Below are 13,181 nucleotides of genomic sequence, written 5' to 3'. Positions count from 1 at the left end.
CCCATTCTTATTTTCTGCATTTTGTCTTTTTCTTCCAACCTTTGTGTTTGTTTTCTAAAGTTATGTATGCAGTACTGGCCAGAAAAAAATTCATGTTGCTACGGCCCTATTCAAGTGGAGTTCATATCTGCAGACATCGACGAGGATATCATCAACCGAATCTTCAGGATCTGCAACATGGCTAGGGTACTAAACGTTTACATATTTAATACAGTACTTCTTTTATTTTATAGTTAAGTTATAAAAATTTTTATGAGATTAGATGTTTTGCATGTAGAACATCTAAACAGCTTCAGTTTGTCTTTAGTCGGTGTCCTGGAACACACTTTGATAATTTCTCTTTTTTTGTCTTCTCTTCTCCTCCTTGACAGTTTTCAAATTACGAGTTCATGGCTAGATTTTGTGGCGCATTGCTTAATTCAAAGTCATGGAGCGCCTTTGTGTTTTAAGGCCTCTTCTTAATAAAATATGTGTTGTGGATTTCAAGGGACTCTATTATTTGACAAATGAAGCACTACTTTCCTGACACTTACTAGGAATACAAAATGTGTTTAAAGTTCAAGTAAAAGCAATAGATAGTGAAGCAGTATACCGTGGAACACACCATAACAATACAGCACAGACATTTTTTCATTGCATGCGACCTTTACTACGCAGTAGGCAGTTGGCAAAAGGATATGCAGCAAGGCTACCTGAGTCCTGGTTTGGTGACTACATAGAAAAAATGATAGTGATGTTGAATGTGGTAGAATAATGACAGTTGTTTTCTTTTTAACTCTACCTTTTTATCCTCCTCTTCCTTTTCTTGTCTTCTCCAACCTCTATGCACCTCTGTTCCCCTTTCACTTCTATTTCTCCTTTTCTTTTCCTTCCTATCTTCCTGCCTCTTCTTGTTACCCTCTTTTCATCTCATTTTCTAACTCATCCATGACCGCTCAACTCTAGTGGTGCCTTATCATCTGCATGTTCCTATGTATAGCACTTGGAGAACTCCCCGCTACCCTGCTATCTATATTCTCTCTCTCTTTCTCTCAAACACATCAGCGGTCTAGTGTGAAATGGCTCATATCATTGCCATAACAGCACATCCCACACTGCGAGTGCAGCTCCAGCCTAGCCGAGTCTCTATCGCCAATCACTTAGCCATCAAATGAGCAGAGAACAGTGAAAAAGTGGAAGGGAGAAAATGTTCGCAAGAAATACATGACAATACAAAGAAATAGGGGGAACAGACAAGTAGAATGAAGACACATAAATGCAGGGTACAGAAAATATTTTAGATTAGTGTTAATTGGTATAAGAGACTGGGTAATTTAGAGAAAGATGGACGTAGAGTAAAGGAGAGATGGAAGGGGAGAAAGTACATGGCAGGTGTACTGAAAAGACAAGGAAGGAAAAGTGGTATAAAAAATGATACTGCTGAATTTGTTTGGTTTGTGTGTAAATGTCAATGTGCATATGCATTTGTGACAAACATCAGTAAATCAGTCTGACAGTGATGGTGGATTTTGGTATTTTACTTGGTGCATGCCACTTGCCTTGGGCTAGACGACTGAAAATGTGCCATGTCTGCCATGAAATTGAATTAAACATAACAAGCTAAGGTCTTTGTTGAATCCAAGCCTATTTCTTTTGAAAAGACATTTGTTCAAAACCAGGAACTAATTGGAGCACAAAAGCCTGATTACATACAAAATGTGTTTTATGTATCAGTTTAACAAAATACTTACTTGGGTGGCATGAATGGCAGTGTCTCACTGGAATAAGGTCCTGGGTTTGGATCCAACGACTCGTTTTGTGTCCATCTCTCTGTATTGGTATTATGACTAGCAACCTGTGCAGGGTATGCTGCTTTTTGCCCTTTGCCCAGTGGGATAGGCTCTAGCCTCCTCATAGTCTGTAACCAAAAAAGTGGCTAAGAAAATGAATGGATGGATAATATTACCAAATAAGACCACAACTGAAAAACCAACTCTGTATTTGTTATAGTTGACCAGCTTTTCATCCAACTTTCCATATCATTTAAGCACAAACAGACCTGTTAGATGCAGATATATTTTCTAAAGTGAGCCAATGGGTTTCATTGGCCAACTTTGGTCTTAATTCTGAAAAACGGTAGCTTTAGCAATATCGCTGTGCATGAAATTGAAATGGTTCCATGGAATTACAGCATGATGTTGATTGTTGTGATAACAGCTATGTCAGCAGTGATCAAAACCCTAATCTTCACGTTTCTCTTCTTAGCCACAAGATGGTTACCGCCTGGTGCAGCACTTCCAGTTTATTGGCTGGCCAGCCTACAGGGACACACCTCTCTCCAAGCGCTCCATCCTGCAGTTGGTCAGGAGATTGGCTAAGTGGCAGGAACAATATGACGGAGGAGACGGGAGGACTGTGGTACACTGCCTGTAAGTATAGTCACACAGACACATGCAGACACAAATAATAGAAAACGTGATGAAATAGTAGACTGGAACAGTCACTGCTCAGTGAGATAACAGATCAACATAAATGGCAAGACAAATCTTCCCTTAGAGTGTATGTTTGTGACAGACAGAGAGGGAAGATGATTATAAAGTAAGCTGTGCACTTCTATAAAAGAACACATACACACTTTTAAGACAGATATTCACACACAAAAACACACTTTTTGTAGTTTTTGTACATGTTGAGTACCATTTCATGCTTTATGTTGTTCCACTTATCTGTCAAATATACACATGCCTCAGACTCAGCATTAACCTTGTGCTTGAAAGCCATATATATTCACTATTGATGTCAAAACGTCTGAAATGTCGGTTCATAAATGCTGTGAGACTTGTTATGAATTATCTTCGTTAAATATAAATGAGGCTCATGGCTTAAAAAGCCTGGAATGTGTCAAGTTTTAAAGAGGTCATCATTCATCTCTATTGTTATGTTTGGCTGTGCTGATGCATTATGGATCACCCACACGTCTGCTTGTGCATGCTACATTCAGATGTCCAGGTTTATTCAGTGTTTGGTACGGTGCTACTACTACTTCTGTTTGTACCAAATATATTTTAAACAACACTACACAATGTTTATTATACTACATAGATGAATGTGTGTTGGTATAGAAGTATAAAAACATAGCTCAGCTCGATACGAATTCACCCTATTTGAGCAGAGCAAATGAAGCTGATAATGAGGGAAGGAAACAGAAGCTGTAAAATCTATAGAAGAGAGAACTGCTAACAGTAACGTGTGTACACAGACACTGCCTATCTGTGGTGCTCATCCAATCAGCTCTCTGTGTAACAGCTCATTGGACCAATGAGGTATTGATGTGGGGTTTTTTGTTTTTGTTTTTTTAACAGTTTTTTGCTTATTAGCCTTTTCTTTCTTCACGTAACATAAAAAGAGGCAGACGTAAAAAAGAATAATTTTCATATCCTAGTTCTGAATTAAATTTACAGATTGTAAGTTATTTTTGAACATTTAAAAATAAATGTCCGTTGTAAAATAATCTGTCACTGTCAAATATTTTGTAAAGCTCTCAGTACATGGCTATGACTGTCATCCTTTTTCTGCCTGAAAGCCTAAATGGTTTAAGGCTGAAGCTTGTAACAGTCTACACTGCTACAGAACAATGTGCAATTCAGCTATTAGCCCTTATATGGAGAATAAAAGTTTAATAACTGGTGTCATATATGTTAGTAATCACATGCTTTGACCTTCATTTCAAATAACCCTGTCACCTATAGATATAGATATGATATTAATTTGAGTAAACTCTGTCAATCACTATAAATTAAATGCTCAAACTGGTATTTTAATGTTTTGGATTTTGGTTTTGGCCGCTTTAAATATTTCACCTGAAACTGTGGATGAAGTAAACGCTAAAAGTAACCAATAAACAGGGGATGGCATCTAAACAATTTGGACTCCAATATATTAAAATGATTTTTTCAAAGCTCAAATCACATACCATACACAAAGGCGAACAAGCAAATATCAACCATTTATAAATACCTTTAAAAGAAGTGCTAACCCACCCACTATAGTAACCCATCTCTTCAGAGAAACTGGATGCACAGCTAGGTCACTTTCTTCCTAATATGTTCATCAATTCAATTTGTTTTAAACTTTATGAAGATGTAGTTTGCCTGTTGCCAAAGAGTGACGCTACAATTTTAAACTTGTAGTTTGGAAAAATTTAAAATTAAAACATCTATGGGAAAAATTAATGCTTGTTGGTGTTTGTTAGTCAAAATGAGTATTTTCCTTGCCCCCTGATTGGCCAGACTTTGGGCAATTTAATTAAAACAAAAGTAAAATTTTCTAATTGCCTAGGGTTAGAGTTGTAGTTAGCCATCACTGATGATGGCTTATCACCTTAGGGAGTTGGACCATCACAGTTATAGTCAATACTATTATTATTATTATTATTATTATTATTATTATTATTATTATTATGACACCCCTCTTCTCATCTATCATATCAAATTTAGTGCAGTGTTATATTAACCAAGAGTGATGAGCCAAAATAGTGTTTTATCCATTTACTGATCTGAACACTAGCATTAGTCTAGAAACAAATTACAGCAAATATTCTTTTTAAATCAGCCATATTCACACAAGGCTCCTGTAGTCTAGCTAACACAATATAAGGTGACTGCAGTTGAAGTGGCTTTTTAATTTTGTTTGACGTCAGAGATGAACCACTTTTCAAATCTGGTATGTTTCTATGAAGATGTAAAGGTTACTCACTTTCCTTGACTGTTACTGCTACTTGAGTCCTGACAAGTCTGAAAAGTTTCATTTTCTGGTTGTTGTTCAGTACTTCATAATGTTCATGTATTTTAGCCCTAAGATGTATTTGACAGGACTAATGTAAAATGTATTTGCTTTCATTTTTTCACCATTACCCTAGAAATTAGTTTCTGACACTGAAGCAACTGTCTGAAATTTTAATCTAACATGAAATCAAGAAGTGCATGAGCAATACTTTTGCTTTTTAGTTGACTAATAACTAATGAAATTCAAACTAATGGGTGTATGTATGAAAAGGAAGAATTGCAAGCTTGCAGTCTGATATTATTGTATAAGTGGTTCTGAGACAGCAACAAAAACTTTCCATATTTATTTTTAACCTTCTGAAGTGCTTCTAAAAAGCTTAGATTATAGACTTTCTATAAAAAATTCAGTCACTATCACTAACAAAGGTATTCCGAGTAGACTGCAAGCTGTAGCCGCCTTGGCATTCCTAATGCAGAATAGGTAGGCAGTGGATGATTTTTCTGATGGCTGTCACTCCACCTCGCAGTACCTAAATGTTTTATTCAGTCTCAATACTGAAGGAATTCAGCTGGAACCAAGTGAGATGGGAAAGTCTGGAGCTGTTTTCATGGTGGGTGGTCTGACTTTTCACTGGCAGAGCACTGACTGCTGATTGGGGCATATAGCCAGTAAACACACAATATATATATATATATATATATATATATATATATATATATATATGTATACATAAATATGTTTGTGTTGCTGGATCACTTTATACAGATGGCCCTTTGTCATCTATATAAAATGTTCATAAAGGCTTTTATTATTATTTTGATTTAAGTCAAACACATTTATTCAAATTTCTAAAATCCATTAGTGGCCTCTTTCTGCATACAGTGGCAGGTTTCTTTGTACTGAATTCTCGCTCTGTCACTTGCTGTCACTCTCTGTCCCTTAAAGCCTTTTTTCTCAACTCACATTGTCATACTTGTCACTTTTAATGCTAAAGAAACATCTAATATCTCCAACTTGGCTTTCAGGATCCTATTTACTCTCTACAGTGACTTGTTTTTCTGAGAGCTAATTAAACATTGTTTAGCTTTGTAAATCTGCTTTTTTCCACATTCTGTCATCTATACAGGCTACAAGAAGGAATATAACAACATATATCACCAAACCTAATAATTTTTCCTTATATCCCCTTAAAATGTTACAGGTTACTAAACAGAAACCATTCGTTAAATACGTCACAACAAGCAAACTAATTTAACCTCTATAGCCTGTTTTATAAGCTTTATTAAATTTCCAACTAGTGTTTAGGGTCCATACAATTTCAGGACATTATCCAATGACTGTCCTGGATAAGCAGTTAGGAGAATACCCCACAAAACTTTTCTAATATTCTCTCTACACCTGTATCTTTCCTTCATCTCATTCCATCCTGCTTTCTTTTTGACCTCACTATGATTTTCTTGACCTCCAGCTATGTTTCCAAAATGGTGATGATGTTTAATACTGAAGAGCCTCTGTCTCCCTTTCTCTCTTCATTTCTTGGTTCTACTCCTTTGTTCCTCCTCCTTTACAGAACTGGTGGTGGACGTTCTGGAACTTTCTGTGCCATCTGCAGCATCAATGAGATGATCCAGCAGCAGAATATTGTAGATGTTTTCCACACTGTTAAAACCCTGAGGAACAACAAGACCAACATGGTGGAGACTATGGTAAGAAATCACAATACATACGTTTTTGTCTCTGTGGTAGCAAACATGCAAGTATTCCCACACTACCAAAAATTTGTATTCACATACAGACAGGTCACAGCTGTTTCAGTGCTTTTCTCATCTCCTTTGTAAAGAATTTCTCAATTTGTTACTCACACCCATGAACTAAAGCACACCTGCTCACAGATGCAAGGTAAATGGATTATAACAGGCAATGTTCAGTATTTGCCAAAGCTTTAGTCCTTTAGTGGTATAAGTGAAGATTTAATTGTGATTGGCTATGTTTTTTGGGGTTTTATTTGTTTTTTTTGTCACCATAAAGCAAAGATGTGGGTAAAAAGTGCTGGTGACCCTAAACTTTTTAAAAACTGGCTTTAAATTCCTAAAGGAGAAAAAGGTAAAACTGAGATGTCTTTGAGGTGATACCTCATGGTGTCATGGTGTTCTGGAGTGGCATAATATTCAGAGATATGTCAGAGAGTTGCCTATGGCACCCATATGATCTAGCTCCTCCAATCATGTGATTACCCAAAACATATTTAATGTATGAGAAGAATGAACCAGTCGGACAACTTGAGCAGGAAGAAAAAAGTTGTACAGAAGTCTTATTTACAGCTATGAAATTTGCAATGTTTTTATGATTTCTTTCTTTTTTATTGCCCAATTACCCCATCGATTCCCTTGGATTACTGTTTAAGAATAGCATTTATGTAAATAGTACCGGAAATGTTCAAATGTTTTTAGTTTGTTATCAGCAGCTACTTAATCTTCGCACAAAGTGTTTTACCATTCAGTGAAATTAACAACAAATAATGTAAAGAATTCAAATAAGTATGGATTTATTTGACTCTTTGTTTCTTGTCAGTCAAAGATTAAAAGTGTTTCATTGTTCTTAATTCTTTGCCAAACATCCCAAACCATGAAACCATCTGGACATCGCACGTCATCACAGCTAGAGAATGATGACAGAATTGTTCATAAAGATGTGGCATTGGATTAGTTCACCCACATACTGCAGGCCAGCCAATCCAATCCTTTGCTGTCTGGCTGAGGCCAATATTATCTGCTATGCTGATAATGTTATGATTCTCAGTTCATGAATTATGACTCATTTTCATTGGTAAATATATGGAAATTGTGTTACTGTGTTCTATACTCGTCATCGTCGGTTGCATATTATGTTGTGAATTATATGTCACGAAATTTCATTTTTTGGTTTTGATTACAGTGCTCCAGTACTTTTTTTTAAATTTATAAATAAGTCAATATTTAGTAAATAGTTATGAGCGTAGAGTTTGGTTTTATTATACATGTTTGAAGTTTAAAGCCAAGCTGGGAGTGCAGCTATACATTTATATTGAGAGTTTGAGGGAAACAAAGCCAAATTTCAAGAATTTTCTGACTTAGCTTTGCTCGTTGTTTTATTTCTACACAGGAACAGTATAAATTCTGCTATGAAGTGGCTCTGGAAGCGCTCAACTCCTTCTGATTGGGTGTGGGCTAAACATCTCTATTCCCAATCGGCCATTTGTCGATGCCTGCCATTCTCAACGCAACACTGGGAAACACAGAGGGCAATACTGCTTTGTGTTGACCTGAATCCGACTGACTGAGCGTGCCTGTGTGTGTGGGTGTGTGCACGCACGTGTGTGTGCTTGTATTTGAGTGCATATGCACGTGGCTGTGTGTGAAGAGAGGGCATGCTTGCATATTTGAGGAAGTCTTTATCTATATGCGTGCCTGCAACAACACACACAACAAACCTGTACAGAAGAGGGAAAAGGCAACAAACATGCACACTGGTGATTTTAATGTCTGTTTGCTTCAGCAAGACTGGGGACTTTATATGCTTGTACAAAGAAAAAAAAAATATGGTAAACAAAAGACAAATGTTTAAAAGACGCACCACTTTTACTCCTCTATTTCTCTGTCCTCTCTGCTGGGCTGTGATGTGACTATTGTACAGTATTTCCTTTTTAGATATATTCTACGCCTTGAATGTTGTCTCCCTCTGAAGGCTGGATGCCCACTGGAAGATTTTTTTTGGTAACTCTCAAAGGGAACGGAAATGTACGTTTTTTTTGACCATGACTCACTCAGCTTAGTTAACTCTTTTTTTTTTCTTCAAATTACATGCTGATTCCCTTTTGCCAAGTTAAAAGTTCGTTTGAATTATACTCGTAATTCTGTAATTGGCCTGAAAAGAAAATATGTTAGCATGGTTGTATCTTTTTTATAGTTTTATTTTCACGGAGTTCAAATGTCAGAAAAACACAAGAACAAAAAAAAATATATAACCTACAATAAGTGGAGTCAGGGACACTGTGAAAAAAAATAACAGTAGAAAAAAAGGAAAAAAAGAAACCTGCCTTAGATTTAAGGCCAAGTCATGTCTCTGTTCTAGCTTTTTTTCACTGGGACAGTGGTGGTTTCATAAATGCTTTTGGAAGGCTTAAAAAAGACAAAATTAAAATCTTATTGTGTGCATCCACCCTTGCTGTAAATAGGATAAGACAACCACAATCAAACAAACAAACAGGCAAACATCAGCAACTGGTACGTTACAAATTAATGTGATTTCAAAACACTATAACTCTAAAAAGTTAATGTCACTGTGTTACCATACCACAGACCGTCTCCACAGAAATGTCAAAAAAGCCGACATATTGTTCGCATATTGCACATTTAGCTAATGCCGCCGCATTCAGAATAACTTTTATAAAATTTGACTTTTTTATTATTTATTTATTGTGACACTTTTGGTACAGAATATGAAACAACCAGATAATACTTTGTCTCTAATATGATAACAGCACTACTATAATTTATTGAAAATGAGTCCCCAAATTCCCCATAAAGAAGTCAAAAATGTCCCCCCTCTAAAAACTACATAAACTATAACTTGCACTTTTGCATGTTTGTCCATTTTGGAACATTTAGACTTGGAATTCCTGACATTGAACAGCCTGGGGTAAATTCAAAACTGAAATCAGTGTTTGGTCATTTTATAGCAATTTGCTTAAATGTGAAATTGTTCAATAACTGAGTGTAGCTTACAGACGAATTAATCTACTTTAGTGTTGATGACTTGATTTTAACCTGGTCTACAGTGTTGTGAGTAGTCATTGATATTGGGCCACTATTTGGGTCTAAAAAATAATCATTCAAATGATAAGAAATGAGTTAAACCTGCTGAGATTAAGAAAGGATTTAAGAATCCTTGATACTTAGAGCAGACTGGTAAAGAGTTCAGTAATTCTATGTATAATTCTACCTATAATAAATATCCAAGCTAAGGGATTGGGCCCATGTTTCCCCTATAACCTATGATTTAAAAAGAACATCACAAAACAAAGAGACAGGCCACATTTACATTTCTTTTATAATTAACGAATGCTTTACGTCAAGCCCGCTGAAATATACAGATATTAAAAATACATATGAGAAAATCACTAACAGGAAATGATTTCAGTTAGTGTTTGACCCCAGGTTGAAAGGCAGTTAACATGGCTAATAGTTTAGATGCCTCTGCACCTTAAAGAACGTGTGGGAGTGTGGGAATTAATGAGAATTATGCATGGCATTGACCTCAGCTTCTCATTATCTCCTACTCATCTGGTCAGACTCTTCTATGCTATCCCATTTTCCCCTTATCCCAAAAGACTAAACCAGAATCTCATGTTATAGATACACCACCTGTATTTATATGAACAGCCTCTGAAATGTGTTGAATCTAAAGGTGATACTATTTTCAGATCTGTTTTACCTCTCTCTAAAACACTGTCATTCTAATAAAAAGGACCAGACTGATGGCTTAATTTTCAAACACTCAAAAAATCAGACTACTGAAGTGAATTATCTTAAATCCCAATGCATTAAAAATACATAATTGTCACCAATTACCTGATTTACTTTTTTCCCATGCGAGAAAGTACGAACATTTTTAGATGCATTAGATTTTTTAGAATGATTTCATATAAAGTTCAGCTTCTGATGAACTTTTCTTTTGTTAGGAAACATTTCAGTGCTTATGGCAAGAGCTGACATACTTGTAGTTAAATGTTGTAGCAAACTATTCAATCTGTGCTTGCGTTGATTTATTTTTATTCTTATTTTTCGCTGGAGTCCAGTCAGGCTCGTTAATGGACCTATCAAAATAGTGAGAGTGCTGTATTGAAGACAATGTGAATGCTGGATATCTTGATCCTTTTGTTCACTGATGCTTTATTTTATTGACTTGAATCATGGCCCTTCATATGTATTATATATTTTTTAACGTTCTTTTAGATTATTTTTGTCTTGAATTTGTACATTTCTTTTGTATAATTATTATTCTGATGATTATTTGTCTAGCAAAGTGCTGTTTAGATCTGGTGATGCCATTACCATTGGTTGTTTAGTTGTTTGAAATGTGGTTAACATGAAATAAAGGGACCAAAATGTTGAATGTGATGTCGTCTCTGTCTTCACAGCCTCTAATTTTGATGTATGAAATAATTACGCTAAAGCTTTCAGAGACATTCTTAATGTTTGAGGGACTTCACTTCACTAGATCATTTTCTCTCTCTTCCTAGGTGATCAGTCAATTTGGCAAGTAGGAACTAACCGTTAACTGTCAAAAGAATTAAGGATATTAAACCTACCAATTTTTAAATTTCCACCTTTAAAGTCCATATTGTGATGCTTATTTCTGATAAATTATAAAACACAGCCAATATCCACAAACAGGGACTAGATGCATAAAACCTTGTGCATAATCAAAAGCAGACTTTGAGGTTAGAAATTTGTTTAAATCTCTGTTTGGCATAAAAACAAAAACCTGCCTATGCCTATGAGTGATTGACAAAACAGAAAGAAAGAGCAAAAAACAGGAAATAAAATATATGAGTAAATGTAAAAGTCACCCTATAACATCTATAAAGGATCTGACCTTGAGGTCTCCACTGTTTCATCTCATACATGCCACAAGCTCTCACTGTGACCCCAGAACTGAGGCTGATGGAAAAGTAAGAAAAACCACAGGTCTTTACTGGCTGTTTCCCCCCCCCCCCCCCCCCCCCCCCTCTTTCTAATCAATCAGATTCAGTGATGAACGGAGCTCCAAGCCAACAGCCTCATCCTTTATTTAGCTAGTTGATTCCCAAGGAGCTCATAAATATGCATGAGCTTGAGATTAGCATAGGCACCAAGGACAGGGCCTGTACCTTGGCATTATGACGATCAATCAGAAACACTAAGGGGCTCCTCAGAGGGAAGCTGTCTGTCAGCTTGGCTTTGGGCTGAGGTGATGTATGCACACACACATAAAAACGGTACGCTCAAAGCATACATAACACACACATAAGTCTGCATGCATCTACACACACCCAGGAAGAGCAACACAAACAGAAACAAACACAAAGCATATGCACACCTAAAGGGAGAAGCAAAGCACAAAATGCACACACAGTCTCTCACAAACACACAAACATGGATACATAATCAGTGTTAATGTCTATTATTAATCTGATGTTCCTTACACCCTTAGTCTCTTCTGATTCATATTTTTTAAACTCCTTTTCAGAACAGACTGAGAATGAGGTTGAAAATTGGCCCATTTCATTTGCTCTCACAGAAATGTCATTATCTGCGGGAAGAAGGAGGGGTGTTGTTGGCACAGTATGTTGGTACAGTAATATATTGTTCTTCCATTCTGTGTGTGTGTGTGTGTGTGTGTGTGCGCGTGTGTGTGTGCGCGTGCATATATCCCCTTTGTTTACCGTGGTCAACACTGCTGTATTTATTCTGTGTATGTAATACAACTAGTGACAGCTGTGGTAAGATTCCCTTTAGGCTTTTAACATGCTTAAATTATTTCTCTGTGCTGAATGCTAGAGTCTTATTCATTCCAACATAAATTTCAGTGCAAATATTTCTTTCCTCGATAGGTTTAGACTTGTTCGGCACATGGCAAGCACTTTGACGATTTTTCTGAACATAACTTTTGTTCTTTTTTTAACAGTGCAATGACACAGAAACTATGCTGGCAGGAGCTCATCCAATAAAAAGTTTGTAAAATGTCTCAACAAACTCCAAAGTAGCATACTGCTCCCTCCCTTTTCTCATTATGCTCAAGCACAAATGCAAAACGTGTGTCTTTCCACTCCAGTAAGTGTACTGGTGAATGAGAGACACTACATGACTGAACAGCCAATTGGGAAAATGACACTTGCATCTCCATCTATCCATCCCTCCATCCATCCATCCTTATCCGGGTACAGGTCGCGGGGACAGCAGTCTTAGCAGAGAAGCCCAGACTTCCCTCACCCCAGCCACGTCCTTCAGCTCATCCTGGGGGTCAAAATGACATTCCTAAGCCAGCCAAGAAATATAATCTCTCCAGTGATTCCTGGGTTTGCCCTGGGGCCTTTTTGTATGAGTGTCATTTTCCACAAAAGCTCTGATCCCAGCACAAACATTTGGCTCATTTACCATTTCTTTCCTCTGTATAAAGTGAGCGATTGTTCCATTCTCTTTGCTAGTGGGAAGCTAACGAGATGCTAAGTCATGCATGACTTAAGGTGCAATCTATCAGCTCCACACTTGTTCACTTCTGCTGGATTTCAATTCTGAGACTGTCACAATACGTCTGTAAAGGTTCAACCTTTAAAATGCTGGTTTTCATTTGTAGATTTATATTATGCTGCTGATCACTACATTTGACGAATAGAG

The 13,181-nt window shown here is 36.7% G+C and overlaps 1 protein-coding gene across 1 annotated transcript in view; it reads left to right on the top strand.

Annotated features, from left to right (window-relative positions):
• The window catches only part of ptprt (protein tyrosine phosphatase receptor type T), a 317,310-nt gene extending 309,351 nt beyond the window's left edge, over nucleotides 1-7,959 (top strand). The window contains exons 34-37 of the mRNA XM_085353386.1: nucleotides 61-186; nucleotides 2,245-2,408; nucleotides 6,335-6,470; nucleotides 7,906-7,959. Of these exons, the coding sequence (XP_085209512.1) occupies nucleotides 61-186; nucleotides 2,245-2,408; nucleotides 6,335-6,470; nucleotides 7,906-7,959 (480 nt within the window). The remainder of the gene's footprint in view (nucleotides 1-60; nucleotides 187-2,244; nucleotides 2,409-6,334; nucleotides 6,471-7,905) is intronic.
• Nucleotides 7,960-13,181: the final 5,222 nt, after the last annotated feature.

The sequence above is a fragment of the Diplotaxodon limnothrissa genome, linkage group LG5 (genome assembly GCF_057381915.1).
Source record: "Diplotaxodon limnothrissa isolate DT_005_m linkage group LG5, D_limnothrissa_male_GT1.1, whole genome shotgun sequence".
NCBI classification, from domain to species: domain Eukaryota; kingdom Metazoa; phylum Chordata; class Actinopteri; order Cichliformes; family Cichlidae; genus Diplotaxodon; species Diplotaxodon limnothrissa.
This window is presented reverse-complemented; position numbering and strand designations above follow the sequence as displayed.